We start from the raw sequence: 20608 nt of genomic DNA on the forward strand, positions 1-20608 counted from the left end.
TCAGTGTTTGGATTTGGGGTTTTTTTTGTTTTGTTTTTTAAAGGAAATCTTTAATTAGTAAATTGTCTTTGTGAAGGTCTTTCCCTGGCAAACACTGAAATGGTGGCTGTTTCCCTCATATAGACTCTGGGCGTCAGCAGAATGAGCCCCCAAACATGACCCCATGGAGAGATCATAGCTGATGAAATGCATACAGGGTGTAGGATCACAAAAGAAAAGCTGCTCCTCAGAATCGATTTAAGGTTAACCCCCCCCCTCCAAAGATTTTAATTCAATTTCATTTCAGACCGTTTCAAACAGGTTGCAGACAAAAGGGGACAAACATCATGTGATGGGACATCACATGCAAATCAGAAAAAATGGAGTATAGGTTAATGTGATGAGTTGCTGCGTTTATCGAGATCACAGTAAAATACGATTTTAAGTTCATGCTTCATGTCAAATTCATGGAGCAACAGGCTCCATGAAAGAGTAAGTGGGCTTCACCAACATGTATCTAATTCACAGAAAGCCAGGCTTTGCCACAACTTTTACCTATTATTCTGTGTAATTCTTACGTGTTAGCATTGACCAATTCTGAACTTTTTTAAACAGGTCGTAATTAGGATTCATTACTGAAAATTATTCATACCTCATACTGGTTTTGCTACTTATATATTCCTTTTATTCAAATCACCTGCTAGCTTCCTTTTTTCAAATGGATCTTTTGAAATTTGGTTAGAATTGACATTCTTTTCAGAAACTATTCTCCTCCTCCAACAAATCTTGTAAACACATTCATCCTCATCATGTCAACACACCTTTTAATTATTCTATCAGCAGGAGATCAGGGAGAAAATGGAAGTGCATCCCAAATGCTTTGTCTGCTGATACTTGCTTATTTCATGTCAGACATTCACTTTTTAACAAATTCAATACAGCTGCAAAGCCATTCAGGTATTTGTGGCAGAGGACAAAAGAAAGCAGGAAGACCACAATTTAACAGGTGAGAGGCAGAGTGTACTACAGGAGTCCCCAAACTACCCCAGGGAACCACATGCGGCCCATCAAAGCCATTTATCCGGCCCAGGCAGTGGCAGCTGCCTCCTCCTCTACCGAGGAAAGCACGTGCAGCACCTTCCCCACCTCCTCTCTCGCCTGGTGCGCGCCTTCCAAAGCTTTGCTTGTTTATAATGTATTTTAATTATTATTTAATTAATTATTAATTATTAAGGGGTGCTTTGCTAATGCTTTTGGTACACAAAGGCAGAAGAGGGCTGGACTAAATGGCCCAAGGGGTCTCTTCCAACCCTCTTTACTCTTATTATTATTATTAGTATTATTATTGACAGAAGGACACAGTATAACACAGCAAATTAGATATATATGCCGGATTTCGTATCACAAAATCACAAGTCAAACACTTCCCAAGCATTTAGGACTGTGTGATTTTTTATTATTATTATTATTATTATTATTATTATTATTATTATTATTATTTTATTATGACACAGCAAACAAGATAGATATGCTGGATTTCGTATCACAAAATCACAAGTCGAACACTTCCCAAGTGTCTAGGACTGTGTGATGTATTTTCGGATGATGTGCGCAGATCCCAGTAGGGTGGCCTTTTGCAGTTGGCAGATCGTGATTTTGTCAATGTCTATTGTTTCCAAATGCCGGCTGAGATCCTTTGGCACGGCACCCAGTGTGCCCTTCACCACCGGGACCATTATTATTATTATTATTATTATTATTATTATTATTATTATTAACAACATTGAGGCTGGGTGGCGATCTGTCAGGAGTGCTTTGCTTGTGCTTTTGGTGTACAAAGGTAGAAGGGGGTTGGGACTAAATGGCTGAAGGGGTCTCTTCCAACCCTCTTTATTATTTTTATTATGATTATTATGATTATTAACATTGAATATTTGTTCCCGTTTTGTTCTTTTACTTCAAAATAAGATATGTGCAGTGTGCATGGGAATTTGTTCATAGTTTTTTAAAAAAACAAAAACAAAACAATAGTCCGGCCCACAAACGGTCTGAGGGACCGTAAACTGGCCCCTTGTTTAAAAAGTTTGGGGACCCCTGGTGTACTACATAAAACTATATATTTTGATGATGAAATTATTCCCCCCCCCCCATAATGTCTTATTTTGATCATCACATTAAAAGGCCCATTTGCTCTATCAATGTACAAATCACTTGATAAATAATTGGACAAAGCCATACAGTACCAAGTTGTTTTTTTTTCATGTCAAGAGCGACTTGAGAAACTGCAAGTCGCTTCTGGTGTGGGATAATTAGCCATCTGCAAGGACATTGCTCAGGGGACGCCAGGTTGTTTTTAATGTTTTTACCATCCTTGTGGGAGGCTTCCCTCATTTCCCCGCATAGGGAGCTGGAGCTGATAGAGGGAGCTCACCCGCACTCTCCCCGAGTTGGATTCGAACCGGTAACCTTCAGATCAGCAACCCAACCTTCAAGTCATCAGTTCTGCTGGCACAAGGGTTTAACCCACTGTGCCACCAGGAGCTCCAGCAGAAAGTAATCCATGTAATAAAATGTGCTTCTCAGAGTTTTTGACACCTTCCGCTTATAAATTCTCTTGGTTTAAAGTACCATTAGAGGAGATTACTTGCTAGCAGGGACGGAGGATGTGTAATGCAAAGTTATGAATCAATGCAAAGATATAAAGCATTTGTAAATATTCAACTATTAAGAATGCAAGAATCTGTAAATCTAACCTTATCTTATTCTAATATAAACCATAATTGGAAAGTGGGGGTGGGCAACTGGAGCAAGGCTGATAGTCATGTTCAGGCATGTGGGACTACTTGGAAGTCAATCTTTTAAAAAATTATATTTTGGAGTGTTTGGTGGAGTTCTGTTTCAAGGGCATTAAACAATGATGATTCAAAGTAGGATTTCTTTCTTCTGTAGAAGGGCCCTATCTTGTTTACTTGTAATGAATCGAGACCTTGCACATGACCCCTTTCTTCCAGATAAATTTTTATTTAAAAAAAATGGTTTTATAGGTATATAACATAGTATAAAAACCAGGCATTTACTTATAATAAATCAGCATTTGCAAGGCTTGCGAAACAGGCTGATTTTTTTTCATGAAGTACAGCTGAAGTATTTTCTGCACAGTCCACTGTAAACATTAAAGATTGTTGATAATAGGTTTGTGTAAATGTCTAAAGCAGCCACTAGACGACATTCAGAAACTTTTTGCTGTTGCCACATTTTTCACAACCCACATTTCCAGTTACAGCGACCCCATTTGGGTTTGGACTCACAGTTTAAGAAACATTGATTTAAAGCAAGGATCTACTGAAAACAGTTGTGCAATGAGGATTTAAAGCCAGGATTAAAGCAAAAGAGAATGGAAGAGGGGGTGGAGTGTTTGGAGAGACTGACAAGAAAATTTCCAGCGAAGAGGAAGAAAAAGTAGCAAAGTTAAGTAGGAACTATTGCAAGAAGGTGCAAGAAAAGCTTAGGTTACGGAAGGATTAGTTATAAATTATGATCTGCATGGACATTTTTGGCAATCAATGCTTAACTAGGGGTCCTTCCAGACAGAGGAGAAACCTAGGAGGAAGTGGGTTATTTCATCCCATTCCTCCCGGGTTTTTGTCCCCACCCCACAACACAAACCCTGAGCTTTCCCTTGAAGTGTGGACAGATGCCATCCCGGATCAATCAAAGGTTGACCCAGGATGGCATCCAGCCCCCCTCCAGCCCTCCATTCTCCCCAAAAAAAACTTAACGGAAGGTTGCCAGCAACACAGGCCCCTCTGCAGAATACTCCCAACACACACAAATTATGTGTCAGGAGGTCCTCCCCACCTGCCACGTCATTTTTGTGTGCAGGAGTACTCTGCAGAGGGGTCTGTGCTGCCGGCAGGTCTCACTGGTAAGTTTTTTTTTGTGGGAAATGGGGAGCTGGGGGGAGAGGGTTGGCACCCTCCTGCTCCTTAAGGCTCGAAGAACTGGGATGGCTCTGGGGATTGACACTGGCTTTAGGTCTTGATCTTTCCAGGTGTCAATTTAATGTGGAGTAAACTGTTATCTAGGGGCCCCTGGTGGCGCAGTGTGTTAAAGCGCTGAGCTGCTGAACTTGTGGACCAAAAGGTCCCAGGTTCAAATCCCGGGAACAGAATGAGCGCCCGCTGTTAGCCCCAGCTCCTGCCAACCTAGCAGTTCGAAAACATGCCAATGTGAGTAGATCAAAAGGTAATGCTCCGGTGGGATGGTAACGGAGCTCCATGCAGTCATGCCGGCGACATGACCTTGGAGGTGTCTACGGACAATGCCGGCTCTTCACTTTAGAAATGGAGATGAGCACCAACCCTCAGAGTCGGTCACGACTGGACTTAATGTCAGGGGAAACCTTTACCTTACTAAACTGTTACCTATAATGGGTTATTGGGCTTGTGTAGAAGAGCCCTATCTTGTTTACTTGTAATGAATTGAGACCTTGCACATTGAGACTTTTATTCTGAAATCTCTGTACGATAATATTAAAGCCATGTTTTGCCCCACCCAGAGGTGTTTCTTTCATTCCATGTGAAAACCCCCAAGTGAGGAGTAGTTAAATAAAGGCACAGGAGCAAAGCAAAGAAGACACAACACATTAGCAAGGCAGGGAATTTGCACAGACAGAAGAAAAGGAATGTTCCCCAAGCCAGAGAAGCAGAAATCTCCAAAATCTCCTTTATCCAGAATCGGCTTCTCAATCCTATTTGGATTTATCTTCAATGAGGAAATATGTGTATGTATGAAGCCCCGTTAAATTTAGCTGCCTCACTCGTAGCCTCCTTAGATTATTCAGGAGTGCAGTTTTTAGCACCCATCATTTTATTTTGAGGAACAACCGATAATGAACTGTTCTGTTGGGTTTCTACTACATTATGTTTCTTTCTACTTAAAGAAAAAAAATTTTGCTTTAAAACCAGCTCTTCCTCAACCTGATATTTTCCCTTTCTTGGAACCACTTCAATTAATTGTGCACTTTAACGCCTTTAGCTTGAAAGGCCATGCAGAAAGTAAGTGCCCAGGAGAGTTTTTTCCCTAAACCAGTAAACCCAGGCATTGCTTTTATAAGATGCTCAGTAAGAGATGCTTCCTATTTCAAGTAGTGAGGGTCTCTGCTTTTGCAGGGGGCACTCCAAAGGCTTAGAGAGCTTTTGTCCACCCCTGTTCTAAAGCAATACTATTAAATGCTAAGAAATGCTATTGGGAAGAGTATAGCTTTCTCTGTTATGGACAAATCTCTTTTTGCTCATTCTTTACTTTCCCTTTTTCTTTTCTCTCTCTTTTAAATGTGCAATTATTATTTCACATAGCAGGGGATATTTTTACTATTTTTATGAGATTTCACATGGCCAACTATTTCTTCTATTTTCACATTAATATGATATTGCCAATCAAATATGCCAATGATATTGCCAATCAAATATGTCTCTGAAATTCTGAACACTCACATACACAGTTTTAACATTAATTTTAAACTCTAAATCAAATGTTTTGTCCCACTGTACATGCAAATGTTAACCTGAATAACAAAAAATAGCTTGAATTTGAGTCAGTGCAGCTGATTGATTTAGAAATAGCATTTGGATTTAGTTTCAAGACTGCAAATGCATTATGCAGAAGTAATGTCCTGTTGATTCCAAATTAACTATACCTGTTAATTATTTTGAATCAGGGCAAATCATATTTTCATGTGTTTGTATCATATGTTTGTTTTAACTGTTGTAACCTACCTTGGCCCTGAACTGGAAAAAGAGGTAGAATAATGAGGATGATGATAATGGTAATGATGACAAAGTAATAGAAATGATGATGATGATGATAGCAGCACACCAAAAACCTTTTGTTTAAACAGATTTGTTTCAAGAATCTACAAACAGATTTACATGGAACAATAATAACCTAGATAAAATATTGTATTGGCCTTCTGAATCCACAGATTCTGCATCCACACATTCAACCATCCATGGCTTGGAAATAAAATAACCAGATTTTACAATATTATATAGGGGACACAATGTTACTATTCCACTATACATAATGGGAATAAGAATTCACGTATTTTGGTATCAATGGGGACCCTAGAACCAAATCCCAGCAGATATCAAGGGCCCACTGTATACTGTAAAATAGTTTCAGTTTTTTGTGAAGTAACTTGATAATAAAACTGTATAAATCTATTTGACACCCTGAAGAGGTGGCAGAATGATGTGGCAGGGAATACATAATAAATATTTATTTAAACCTGAATGCATTCATTACTATGCAAATACTGTATATTTGCACTTCTTTTCTCCGATGACAAGAAAACCTGCCTCTAGCACCTGCTCCGGTGACTTAGGGAACCATAGTTCCTTGCTAAGCAAATGAACCTGCACAGGCCTTCTGTTTCAGCTTTAAACAATTTAATTGATTTCAAATCCAAGATTGTTTTCACTAACCACTGTTTAAACTAGACACAATCCCCAACGGCCACCACAGGAAAGCAATTTGTTTAAAAGGAGATGTAGAGCTTTTGATCGGTTTCCTGACACACAAAAGAGAGAAGAGATGGGAGCATGAGAGTCAGGCACAATCAGTTTTGAGGCAAGGGACTATGGTTTTCAGACACAACTGAACAGAATTAACTTGCTACTTGTTAAATCTCTACAAAGAAAAAAGAAATCTCTTTTATCATCATTAATTGGAGAACTATATGGTAAAGGTTTTTCAACAATAACTTCCTAAGAAGATGGCATAAATAGGGAAGTGTGATGCATCCTGCCAGATACAATGGTAGATAGATCCAGCAAACCTGTATCATAGTCACTTGGCATTTTGGCACAGTTTCATCTGCCCTATTAATCAAACTCTTCCATGAACTATAGCTTTATACTCTAGTATCTTTCTGATAGTAGCAGTGGGTTAAACCCTTGTGCCTGCAAGACTGATGACTCGAAGGGTGGGTTGCTGGCCTGAAGGTTGCCAGTTTGAATCCAACCGGCATCAAATCCAATCTATCAGCTCCAGCTCTATGTGGAGATATGAGAGAAGCCTCCCCCAAAGGTGGTAAAAACATCAAAACATTTGGGCATCCCCTTAGCAACGTCCTTCCAGATAGCTAATTCTCTCACACCAGAAGTGACTTGCAGTTTCTCAAGTCACTCCTGACACACACAAAAAATCTTTCTTGAAGAAATTGATATCACCAATACATCAATAAATCAAGCTTTAAAGGACACAGAAAATGTGCCTTTTATATGTGCTTGCAATATTCTCTCTTTTATAAGAACAGCTATAAAACCAGTCTTTAGAACTTGATATGGGGAGAAAATGTTGTTTCTTGCCCACTGTGTTGCTTTATCCATCCCACAAACAAAAATATTTTATTGTAGCAGTGCTTATTTACTTACAGCTAGGAGACAGAGAGGAAAACAGCTGTAAATATTTCATAAGCATGAGAATATTTGCTTCACATTACTGCACCCCATAATTTAAGAACTGACAAAAATAAGAGTATCTAGAGATTTTGAACAAAGAACTCGACAACATTCTTTAGAGAAAAATTACATTTCATACCAGAGAGAACAGTTCCATTGGTTTTACCAACTTAGTTTAAAGCATTGCTGTCAGCCTCTCCTATTTTAATCACTACTCCCATTCTGGAATTGTTCAAATTGGTCTCATGTTAATACCAGTAACATATAATCTCTCTCACACACAAACAGATTTAAGCTACACAGACTTCCACTTCAAAGATACCCATTGACAATTCAGAGGCCAATAATAAAATTCTTGAAATTAGTTGTGAGCAAACATGGATTCAGTGTCTGCAATGTAATATCAATGGGAGGAAGCATGGTGTTGCAGTGAAGACCCTGGTCTTCCTGACCAGATTCTAATCGATCATGAGATAAATCCATCCTGTGTGGTGTGTTCAAGTTGCTACTGCAGCTGACTGACATATCTTTTAGAAAGTACTTGATTCAATCTAGCACCTTACAACATTTTATCAGTGTAGTAATTTGAGCATTGGCCTATGACTCTGGAGACCTGGCTTTGAATCCTTGTCCAGTCATGGAAACCTCCTGGGCAACCTAGGGCAAGTCCCCTTTCTGCCTCAAAGGAAGTCGAAGGCAAACGCCTTATAAACAAATGTTGCCAAGAAAACTCCACAATAGGTTTGCCTTAAGGTTACCATAAGCCAGAAATGACTTGAAGTCACATAAAACAACACAATGTTGATGCTGTCTGGCAATTATCTTAAAAGGTTGCAAGCAATTTTCTTATGAAGTTTTGAATACTACATTTGAAAAGGAAAATAGAGAAAACAAGAAAGAAGCAATAAGCTTGTTTTAAATTGCCTTTTTTGAGAGGTGCAATGGATACCCCCTCCCAAACTATTCTACTTATGGATGTGAAAAGAGTAGTGGTAGTGAGAGTGTAGATTTGAGAGTATCTAGGGATCAGAAAAATAAGTTGTTAGAGCTGGCAAAGCTGTACTTTCAACAGCAGCAGCAAAAACAAGGGCATTAGAAGGGCAGAAGATATAAACTGTTGATAGAAGTAAATAATGGAAACAAGAGAAACATTGAGAGGAGGTAGTACAAAGATGAAAAGCAGAATGAAGTACTATGACAAAAAAGGTAGGAATATGAAACATAAATCCAAAACAATACAGAAACCAATATTTTAAGTGACCCACCTGGCTTTTCCTGGAATTTCTTTGGCTAGTATGGCAGTATTACTCTCTCTAAGTCCTAAAAGTCACTGCATACTACAATTCATCATGTAAAGAATTGATGTTGGATACTGTGAGCACAAGAATTTGCTCAACAGTGAGCCGACTTACAGGTAAATCTAGCCCACTATCATCAATGGAGAATTGCCCTTATTGTACTTCCTTCTTTGTAATTATTAGAGCATCTTACCTCACAAGGTCTAAAGAAATCCTATTACACAGCAAATATTTTTCTAAATTCTCAACCCTTTCCCTTCTGCTTTTGACTACCTCCGCCTTCTCAAATACAGCTGACAGCAAATGCCTTAATATTCCTAAAAGCCAACAAAAACAGAAGTGTCTTCAATTGAAACATTTACTGCTGCCCTCTAGTGTCAACTTTCATTATGAAATAGATTAAACCACCAATAGCAAGGGCTGCTGCAAATCTGACATTTGTTCAGCAATAATGTTCACCATCACATCCAAAAATACAGAACTTGCCATTACTGCTGCAAAGTAATGTGTTTGGATGCCACTACATACTGATGCTCACAGATATCAAAATGCTGCAAAATACATGCTAAGGTCATTTTCACACAACTGTGCATACATGGGCATGCCTCATAGAACACAATGGATATCTTTCCATGTATAAGGAAAAGTTTGATAGAAACTTCGTAATTCTACAGCAATAGAAGAACTTTTCTGGGCCTTAGCACAGCTGGTAAATCACCGGCAGCAATAAGATCTACCAACAAAATGGTTGCCAGTTCAAAGCCCCGGGTCGGAGTGAGCAGCCCAGGTCTCTGTTTACCTAAACAATTCGAAAAACAGCTTAGAGCTGTAAGTAAAGAAATTAGGTACCGCAAAGCGGGGGAGATATTTTATGACACCATAAAAAGAAAAGACCAGAAAATGCCTGGCAACCAAAAGAAAGGAGGAACTCCTGATGGCTCTTCGTCATAGAGGATGGAGCACAACCTCCAAGGCGCCAAAAGCTGGACATCAATACAACATACCTTCTTTCTGTCTGTTTTGTCCTGTCTGTCCAAACGGCATTGAATGTTTGCCGTACATATATACTGTGATCCGCCCTGAGTCCCCTCAGGGAGATAGAGAGGAATATAAATAAAGTATTATTATTATTAAAAGGAGCCCCGGTGGCTAAGTGTGTTAAAGCACTGAGCTGCTGAACTTGCAGACCGAAAGGTCCCAGGTTTAAACCCCGGGAGCAGAGTGAGCGCCCGCTGTTAGCCCCAGCTTCTGCCAACCTAGCAATTCGAAAACATGCCAATGTGAGTAGATCAATAGGTACCGCTCTGGCGGGAAGGTAATGGCACTCCATACAGTCATGCCAGCCACATTACCTTGGAGGTGTCTACGGACAACGCCAGCTCTTCGGCTTAGAAATGGAGATGAGTACCAACCCCAGAGTCAGACATGACTGGACTTAACGTCAGGGGAAAACCTTTACCTTTACCTTATTATTATTATTATTATTATTATTATTATTATTATTTTATTATGACACAGCAAACAAGATAGATATGCTGGATTTCGTATCACAAAATCACAAGTCGAACACTTCCCAAGTGTCTAGGACTGTGTGATGGATTTTCGGATGATGCGTGCAGATCCCAGTAGGGTGGCCTTTTGCAGTTGGCAGATCATAATTTTGTCAATGTCTATTGTTTCCAAATGCCGGCTGAGATCTTTTGGCACGGCTGTTGTTGTTGTTGTTGTTGTTGTATTATTATTATTATTATTATTATTATTATTATTATTATTTTCCCCACCTGGTATCTGGAAATGTATTATAGATAATATATTATTATTCCCAGGCATTAGCCATTGTGTATTGGGATGATGATAGTTGCACTCTTACACATCTCAAAATTCCTGGTGGGGAAAGATTGTTCTACAGGAAAAAAAAAATAAAAAATGAAAGTTTCGGAAGTAACTGTTCTATTGGGAAACTGTTCACTTAGAACACATACCTATAGCTACACAGTAAATGGCACTACAGGTGTAGATACTGGGGGGGGGGGGGGGGGACATGCTAGGTGTGCATGACTTTTAGGAGATTTCAGACATCCATAATATATGAAATGGCTTTGGCACTGGTTTATCTTTGCAGATTTTCTGCATCCTCCCTTTTTGCTTATGGTAATTCAAAATCAGTTAAGCATCTGGAAACCATTGCTAGATAGCAGGTTGACAAGGAGGATCATCAGGAAATAGATTATCAGACACTGTGGCTTAGGGCCCTTCCACACAGCCATATAACCAATCCAAAAACCAGCCAGGCAAGGACACACAATCAAAGCACCCCTGACCGATGAAAATCCAGCCTCTTCTTTAAAATGACCAGAAGAAGACTTCAGCAACTTTAGCTCTGGAAACATCTTTTTAGGTCCTTGGACCCAGGGAATGAAGAAGGAGTTTATCCTTGAGGCTGAGCTGGAGGGTTGCTGTCACATAGAATCATAGGTCTTGTATAGAAGTGCCCTAAGTTTACATTCCAGTAAGTTATAGGGCAAATAAATTAGCCCTTATTTAACACACCTTTCTGTGTCAGGTCTACTTAGCAAGCCCAAGATAGTTTGCTTCCTTAGGTGAACAGCAAAGTAAAACAAAACAACAGAAAAACACACATGACTTATTTCATATACAGAATGCTGGAATCTCATTTCTGCTATTGGTTGCTCCAAGTTACAAACAAGTGTAGAATTCAACTCTCCCTCAACAACCTATGAACATTTTCCAGCAAAAGAATGTTCTCTTAAAAGGGCTAGTAACTAAATGGCAGAAAGAAGACAGGCAAGAGGCCCCTCTCAATGGGAGTATTGACAGAAAGAGTCCCAAATGACAAATGTTTTTCTGATGCTCAGCTCTTTCAATCTTTGGAGAACAGCAGGGTTAAATTAATTTGCTATTTGGGCTTCTTTTCAGGCACTTGCAATCTGAATGCCTTTCAAAGCACCTTCTGCAGTGCAGCATCTGCTGGCTACTCAGGTCAAAGTGGACATTTGCACTTCAAAGCTCTGAGAAAATAATCTGTGTAACACCCTTCAATGCCACAGCTTAGTTTCTGCATTGGGGAATGCCACTCCACCTGCAGGAAGTGCTCCCATCTGTTAAAGCATATTATACGTCTGTCTGAAATGAGACTGGCTTGCACAGTTCAAAAGTTTTTACAATGCTATAAAAGAGTGTACAACAAAATATCAAGGTCCAAGGCACAGCAAGCCTGCTCCTTACAGATTAGCTATGAGCACAGAAGCTCCTCAAGTCTAGGGATTTCTAAAAATGTGATGGCACTAGAACTGAACTCATTTTAAAATTGAGATTTTAAAGGAAGCACAGCCAAATCCTCTTTCGCTACTCGTATCATGATCTTTCCAAAAAAGAGGTCTTCAAGCGTTTGACAAATTGGAATGCAAGGCCAACACACACACAGATTGAGAGAGAGAGAGAGAAAGGTTTGAAAGTTTATATATGCAATTTGCTGCTTCAGTGCTCTATCACATGATGTTTCCTCTCCAGAATTTATGCTTTTGCAACTCAGAATCTGTGTGTTCTCTCATAAAAACTATTGAACTATATGGAGGTGAGCCTAGAAACTCACTACAGAATGATAAGGGTTCACACAATAAGTACTTGTCAACATTACGGCACGGAGAAAACTACGAAGCGGGATGCAATTATCAGTGCCCTCCCCTTGGCAAATGCAACCTTGTGCTGCAGGCCAAAGTCTGACATCTAAAATTACTTAATGGATCACGTACGTACAACAGCTCCATTAGACAACACCAGCTTCACAGCTATCAATCTAATTATATGCAAGTAATGTTTTCAAATGAGCATTGGCTTTTTACACATTTACAGGAGTGAGCAGCTCAGAAAAAGTTCCCTCCTACGAGATACCAGCTAAAATACCAACTGACTAACTGGCTTGGATTATATATACTTACTCTCTCTTTTGGTTCCACTGAGAAGTTAACTGTATTAGAATGGGATAGTAAGAAATGTAATAGTAAGAATGTATGGATTCTTTGAAGGCCTATGTTTGATGTAATGTTTTCTCAGTTATATTTCAGTTATATTATTAGACAAACCAACACTACTCCATTTGACATTAGACACTAACTTAATTAAGGTATTATCAAGCTTTTAAAAATGGTCTGGAATGACATAAGCTCCTTTTTCTCTCTTAGCTAAAGGGTTTGTACCTCATCCACTATACACCATGATAGGCTCCATCTACACAGCCATATAATGCAGTCAAACTGTCTTATACGGTCAGTGTAGACCCATATAATCCACTTGAATGCAGCTAAACTGCATCATGTGAGTCTACACTGACTATATAAGGCAGTTTCAAACTGCCGTATATGGCAGTGAATATGGCATCGTGTCTTAGATAAGCATATTAGGGTGGCAAATGAAAAAGGGCTCCTATACCTTTAATAGCATCATCGAAGAGAGAATTTCAGTGGGTGGAACCTGAACGCATGATGTGCCTCGACTTAACTGTAGAAAGATTATTGCCTGTGAAATTCAGACAGCACTTTTTCCTTGGCATACCATGAAAGCCTGCATAACAATTTCACAACTCTATTGATGACTACTAAGCAAATCATAACATAACACTTAAAATAAAGCATTATACTCCCATTTTTCTCCTGCACATAATCTGTAGTTATTGATCTACAAACCAATCAACTATTTTACTTCTATGCTTTTCTGTCAACTCCTAACAGTACATTAAAACATGTGATATATGCTGTAGTTTATGTTAAGCTTTTACAAACTCTGCCAGTGCGCCTGAGGTTACCGGCAATGCAGATGTTTCCATTCATCTTGCTACAAGCATTTCTACAACCTAAAGTACAACCATTTTACAGAAAGACACTCTCTTACACAAGAAGTGATAGAGTGCTACATTCCCTCTTGTTTTTAATAAATATACTTGATTATTAAGTATACTATAACATTGAGCTTTCCAATATAGTTCCAGTCCAATTTCATAATTCTAGGAGGCTTAAATTTTTACCATATAAATTCTCAGCAGCCTGAATATGTCACACAAAACTCGCTTTCAGAGAGTACAATTTTAATGGTTGTTGGTTAAAGCAACGTTTGGCAGCTCCATGTACATACTGGGAACCCGATCTGAATGCCAAGTGAAACAGAATTCAACATTGCCTAATGTAAACTAAAAATTATGGCTATAGCATAAATTCTCATTTGCTGTTTTTAACAAGTTAATTTACATAAAACACACAAATTAACTTGAAGTAATCTCATAATGCATGTTTTTTATTCTTACACAAATAGTCTGAAGTTTCTAAGCAATATAAATGTATCATGCATGCGCAGGGACAAATTGACCTAATAGATGAGAACAGTTTGCACTGCTGCATCATTAAGCTGCAAACTAAGAAGGATATACTATAAGAGACACTAATGATTACTTTAAAGAAATTACTGCAGCCTATTGATCACAAACCCCTTTATAAATAAAAGTATAAAAAGCAGGTTTTCAAATATGCACTTCCATTTATTCTGATTAAAATGGGCTCCATGGAACTATTACTCCATTGCATGACCATAATTAGGCTTCATATTTCTTTTGCATATGAAATGTCAGTTTGGTGAAGGAAAGTAAATATATGTACAACAAATGTTCAAACTAAAGATACATGGAATAGAAATGTGAAGGAATAAGGTTTTCTGTGAGATCAAATGTCCAAAGGTGAATTGTTTTTATGAGGGGGAAACCATAGGGGCCTGCTATATAGACAAAATCAAAAGTATCAAAATACTCACTCATTTCTAACTTATGGCAATCCTAAGGCAAACCTAAGGCAGTCATGCCGGCCACATGACTTTAGAGGTATCTACGGACAATGCCAGCTCTTCGGCTTAGAAATGGAGATGAGGACCAACTCCCAGTCGGACACGACTAGACTTAATGACAGGGGAAAACCTTTACCTTAAGGCAAACCCATCATGGGATTTTCTTGGAAAGACTTGTTCAGAGGGTTTGGGGTTTTGTTTTGCATTTCGTTGTTTGTTTGTTTGTTTGTTTTTTGGGGGGGGGGTTGCCTTTGACTTCCTCTGAAGCTAAGAGAATATGACTTGCCCAAGGTCAGTGGATTTTTGTGCCAGAGGAAGAATTCATGAAAATTGACCCTTGACATTGGATATTTGGCACAGCAGATATTAAAATAGTAAACAAAACTAGGCATTACATATTGGTAGATGGATGCACATACTAACTACAGGTGATCTGATATATTTCAATACTTCCAACTCCATTGTTAATTTGAAGGGGAAACAAAAGATTAGTTTATATCTGTAATTTGCAATATTGACAGTAACACTAAACTACTATTTTTCTACATAAAGCCCTAAAGCTATCTCGTATGAATATCAATAACAAATAGGAAAACAGAAAAACCATCAGTGTATGCATATCTAGAGATAACCTTTGCCCTTTTACAATGTGACACTCCTTCAGATAAACATAGTTCCATATCTTTACTCCATTTCTTAGCCTCAATATAATTAGGTGGACAGGAAAAGAGATTTAAAGATGGGCTCAAAGCCAACCTTAAAAACTGTGGCATAGACACCAAGAACTGGGAAACCCTGGCCCTTGAGCGCTCTAACTGGAGGTCAGCTGTGAGCCACAGTGCTGCAGAATTCGAAGAGGCACAAATGGAGGGCATAAGGGAGAAATATGCCAAGAGGAACGTGCATCAAGCCAACCCTGACTGGAACTGCCTTCCATCTGGAAACTGATGTCCTCACTGCGGAAAAACATGCAGGTCAGCAACAGGTCTCCACAGCTACCTACGCATCCACCGCCAAAACAGTACACTTGGAGGACCATCATCCTCAAGCTACAAGGGATCGTCTAAGTAAATAATGAGGTTTATTAAATGTCCTAAACCAGAGTTGACGTTACACAAGCCACTAAATGTTATTCCAGTTAAGTTATACATATTGATGTGATATCTGATATAAACCTTCAAAAAACAACTGACTTCTTGTTTTTAAGTGCACCTTTAAAGGTATTTCTAGTCTTCAGAGGAGCAAAAAAGTACTTGAAAGTATTGATTTATTACATAGATGTAATTGTGCCACAAGTAATGAAATTTGCTTTCTGATAGAAAATAATCTTTCTAGGTAAACAGTGATGAAAACATTGAGGCAGAAGAAAACAAAATGAGTGGATTATTTCAAAACATAAGATATAATTTTAATTATTAAAAAGATCAATTTGTTCCCATTCCTTTCATGAAGGAAATCACCGAGTATTTCTCATTTAAAAAACTAATCAAATAAAATTGTGATAATCCCTGTTGAATTCCATCTTAACATTTCTGTCTTGAGTGTTCCCTCCAAAGCCTAGATGTCAGAATTTAATCAATCAAAATACTAGATCTTCCCTATTGTTACAACTCCAAATTTTACTGCACAGTCGAGGTTTAATTCTGTAGTCTCCAGATATGTCAGTTGTTTAAAATATTGGTCTCACTTCCATGAAATGCAGTCTGGTTAAAAAAAAAACTCCTAAGATGAACGAGCTGCTTCCTTGTGCATAGCTCTCAATTTGTTCTTGCTTTACTCCTCCCTTTGTAGCAGCAGATAATGCAGATATAAATAGCTTCGTGTGCTATTCAACTTGGAATCATCCCTTACAAGAGTTTATTACACTTGTTGTGTCCTACAAGAAGATCTTAACATAGGTTTTTCTGTGAAGATGTTATGTGGCATCAAACAAGGGGCTATTCTATACATGAAACCGGTGGGAGAGGTCATCTGTAGGCATAGGGCTAGGTGCTATTAATATGCTGGATAACACTCAAATATATTTTCCATGCCTTCAAAAGTACCTTTAGCTAAGGTTAGTATGTCTTCTCTGAATGGATGCCTGGAGGAGATAATGGGCTAGATCAGTGTTTCTCAACCTGTGGGTTCGCAGGTGTTTTGACCTACAGCTCCCAGAAATCCCAGCCAGTTTACCAGCTGTTAGGATTTTTGAGAGTTGAAGGCCTAAAGATCTGGGGACCCACAGGTTGAGAACCATTGAGCTAGATGAAGAAAAACAAATTGAAACTGGGTCCAGATAAGACTGGTGGTGGTTGCCATCAAAGGTCCTAACCTGGGAATGGAAGTGTATCAACCAGTTCTGGATGAAGTTACACTCGCCCTGAAAGACTGTGTTTGCAGTTCCTGGAACCATCTCTCCAAATGTCAGCCAAGTAGATGTAATGGACCAAGACTGCTTCTTACCAGCTTTGGCTGATATGCCAGCTGCATCCTTTCCCAGATTTGGAAGACTGTAATCTCAAGGTTGGACTTCTGAAATGCGCTTTACAGTGGGCTACCTTTGTACCAAATTTGGAAACTCCAATTAGTTCAAAACACAGAAGCCAGACGAAATACAGCAACATCTAGATGTGAGCATATCACAACTATACTAAAGTCATTCCACTGGTTGCCCAATTAGTTTCCAGGTCTTGGTTTTCACATTGACATCCTACATGGTTTGGGTCCAGGTTACCTATAAGATCATCTTCTCCCGTATAATCCACCCTTTAAGACACTTAGGTCCTCTGAGGGGAGGCTACTCCAACCAGCTGGAACCCAACTGGCAACCGTCATCCAAAGAACCTTTTCATCAGCTGCCTCATGACTGTGGAATGACCTGCTGAAAGAGCTCTGACAGCTAAATCGGCTGTCAGAATTTAAGACACAACGTAAGACCTATCTCTTCTGGCAGCTTTACTCAGGCAGTTTTTAACTGAGTTTTAAATTCACATTCAATATTTATTGTATTTTAACCTTTGTTCCATATGTTTTAATACATGCATTTTATTGAATGTATTTTATATGATGATGATGTATTTTAACTGTGTTGTTAAAATACATCACATCACTGCCCATCCCTATTTTACTCATAGACCTTACTCAGAGTTCTTGCACTAATCACCCTCTGTACATAGCAATTGATGTCTTGGTTTTAATAATTGTCATGTTATGTTGTTTTATAACTATGTTATTATACTGTGTTTTAAATTGATGGATTATATGTTAATTTATGTTGTGGTTGGATTGTCTTCTCATGTAAGCTACACCAAGTCCCTTTGGGGAGATGGAGACGGGGTACAAGAATAAAGTTATTATTGTGCCCTGCCTTGAGTTGGGAAAAGTGGCAGGTAATAAATTTAAAATTATGTTGTTGTTGTTATCTGGGGCTGAGAGTATATGACTCACCAAAGCTCCCAGTAGGAAATCTTGTAAAAAACAAATGTGTATGAATGGCGAATTCTTTAGTTAGAATTTATAGAGATCTTGGGAAAGTGGCATTTTAGAACTATAATTCCCAGGATTTCTGAATCAGTTTTGCCAGTTACTCTTATGGCTAGAAAAATTCTGGGAACTGAAATCTGAAAATGTAATTTAGCCAAACTCTGGAATTTTTTACTTTTAATATACAAACAGAGCCTATAAGATTTTCACTTAAAATCTCCCCTCCTAAACCCACAATTGAATCAAAATTAAATGTGCAGTAAAAACTAATTCTAAAATGTACCTTCTTTTACTTTTATTGATAAACTAAAACTGATGTGCACCATTGCTTTCTTCTTGAGAATATCTTAAACAGCGTATTTCAGGATAAACTGTCCCAGAAAAGCCTTACAGAGATCTGAAATTCCATCTTTACATAATAACAATAGCAATTGAAATGTAGATCGTTTCAACTATGTAACAGAATTCTACTAGAGTATCTGAACTGACATCTTTTATACATCAAATTAGGGCACCATTTGGCCTCAAGTCATTTCTGGTGCAGCCAATCAAACATTGCTGATGCTACTGAAGAATGTCTCACATTTTTATAAAGCAGCTATAAAGGCAAACAGAAAACAACATTTGGGCTAATTCAAACAATACCATATATAAAACCATGCCAACAAAGCAAAAACAAACAAACAAATGTGTGAAGGAAAGACACAATATGTAGGGAGAAGAAAGATATAAAATTAATTACCTTTGTCTTATTTTTCATTAGAAAGAGTAGATTTCCTTTCAGACGACACCATGTCTCCCTTGGCTCTGTATGGAGAAGAAAAGAAGTATTAATTTATTGATTAAACAAAATGACAATAAAATAGTAATACACTTTGCTGCTCATCTACTGGTTCTTCCAGAATCAGTGTAGTGGGTAGATGCTGGGTAAGGGGGGGAGGGGAGGGGAGGGGGGAATCATTAATGAAAAGTCAGCTTCACTTGGCAGCTGATGTATAACATGCTGCTAAATGCCAGATAAACTTCCCGGAAGGTTGCCGTTATCCTGTAGCTGACAAAATTGGAGTTTGATGCAGCTACTCCACTAGGTTTTCTTTCTTTTCTTTTTGCAAAGGGAAATTTGAAACAAATGCAGCTTCACCAGATAAACAAAAATTTCCTTGGAAAATGACAATGTTTGTTGTTGCATCAGATTATATTTCTATTGTAAATGCACACAAGAAAACATGCAGGTTGGGTTATCTTTACCACTTCGGAAATAGCTTGAACACAAATATGGTATGGGGTGCACTGCATGATAAAGTGGATGACTACTGTTGCATTAATACAGTTCGTTAAAAGAAAACATAGCATTCCACACACTAGATTTATTAAAACTGATTTTCCATGTATTATTATGTTCAATATAATGCTTTTTTTAGAAGAAAAACTCACTAATCGAACAAAACTCAATTGCACTATATGAAGTGTATTTAATTTCTCAAGAGGGAAAGGTAATTTGCAGAAATCTGTGCTTCGTGGCTGCAAATATTCTACAGCTCTGTAGAAACGCAAGTCACATCCAGAAAGTTCTGCCTTCATACTAGTAAATAAAATCTCTCAAATTTTAATATGCTTCCTGGAGGCAAGAATTTGGGAAGTACAGAGCTTCTCTCTACAAAATAAACAGGATATTTCCAAATGCATCAGGGATGACTTATTGTTGTTTTTTTTTAACTGAAATGATATATACCATCCAAAGATGATCTCCCCAGTCCCACTCCAAAGAACATTGTCAAGGATCTAAAACTAGTATCTTTAACTGTATGACAGTACTCCGTACCCTGTTGATAAAGGATAGTTCCAGTTTACCAGTCTCTGCATCCTGTAAACAATTGCGCCTATATATATGTTTTCTTTTTCATTATGCCATTTTAAAATATGCTAGTTTGAATTTTTAGTCTACCACACTTTATACCCACTAGCCCTACAGAAACTGCTGGGCTTCAATTCACAGTAGCCTTAGTCAGGATGGTCAATAGTCAGTGGTGATGGGAGTTCACCACCACCATTTGCAAAGCCCTAAATTCCCTCTTTCTACAATGTTAGCTTTCTCAACCTGCTTTCTAGAAGTTAAAGATTTGATTATGGAAAGGAGTGGATCTTCTCTCTACTGTAGGGGTGTAAAACTCATTTTCATTGTAGAACACATCAGCCTTATGGTTCAAAGGGCCTTTGAATAAATAGGGGACCAACTATAACTTCTTTTACATAATGATCTGCTTTCTTTAGTGTCTACCTGTCAGGACCATGGGCCAAAAAGAGGATGAGAAGGAGAGGGTTTGTCTCCCAGCAGCCAAGTCGGAGCCCATGGTTGAAGAACATCTGGACATGTCTGAGAATGATACTGCTGTGCGGGAGCCAGACTCTGCAGTAGCAGCAGAGTCAAGTAGGATGAAACCTTTCCGGAGGAATGCTCACCACCTGGTTACAGCTAAAAGTAGATGCAATTCAGCTGTGCTGGTCAAAGGGATTGGCCCAACAGAAGAAAGACCAGCTGTTGGTGTGTACAGAAGC

At 38.6% G+C, this 20608-nt stretch overlaps 1 protein-coding gene across 5 annotated transcripts in view; it reads right to left on the reverse strand.

Annotated features, from left to right (window-relative positions):
- The window catches only part of inpp4b (inositol polyphosphate-4-phosphatase type II B), a 313356-nt gene that overhangs the window by 228628 nt on the left and 64120 nt on the right, over nt 1-20608 (reverse strand). For all 5 annotated transcript variants that reach the window (XM_008111861.3, XM_062980903.1, XM_008111862.3 and 2 more), the window contains one exon: nt 18795-18859. In XM_008111861.3, the coding sequence (XP_008110068.1) occupies nt 18795-18859 (65 nt within the window). The remainder of the gene's footprint in view (nt 1-18794; nt 18860-20608) is intronic.

The sequence above is a fragment of the Anolis carolinensis genome, chromosome 5 (assembly GCF_035594765.1).
Source record: "Anolis carolinensis isolate JA03-04 chromosome 5, rAnoCar3.1.pri, whole genome shotgun sequence".
NCBI classification, from domain to species: Eukaryota; Metazoa; Chordata; class Lepidosauria; order Squamata; family Dactyloidae; genus Anolis; species Anolis carolinensis.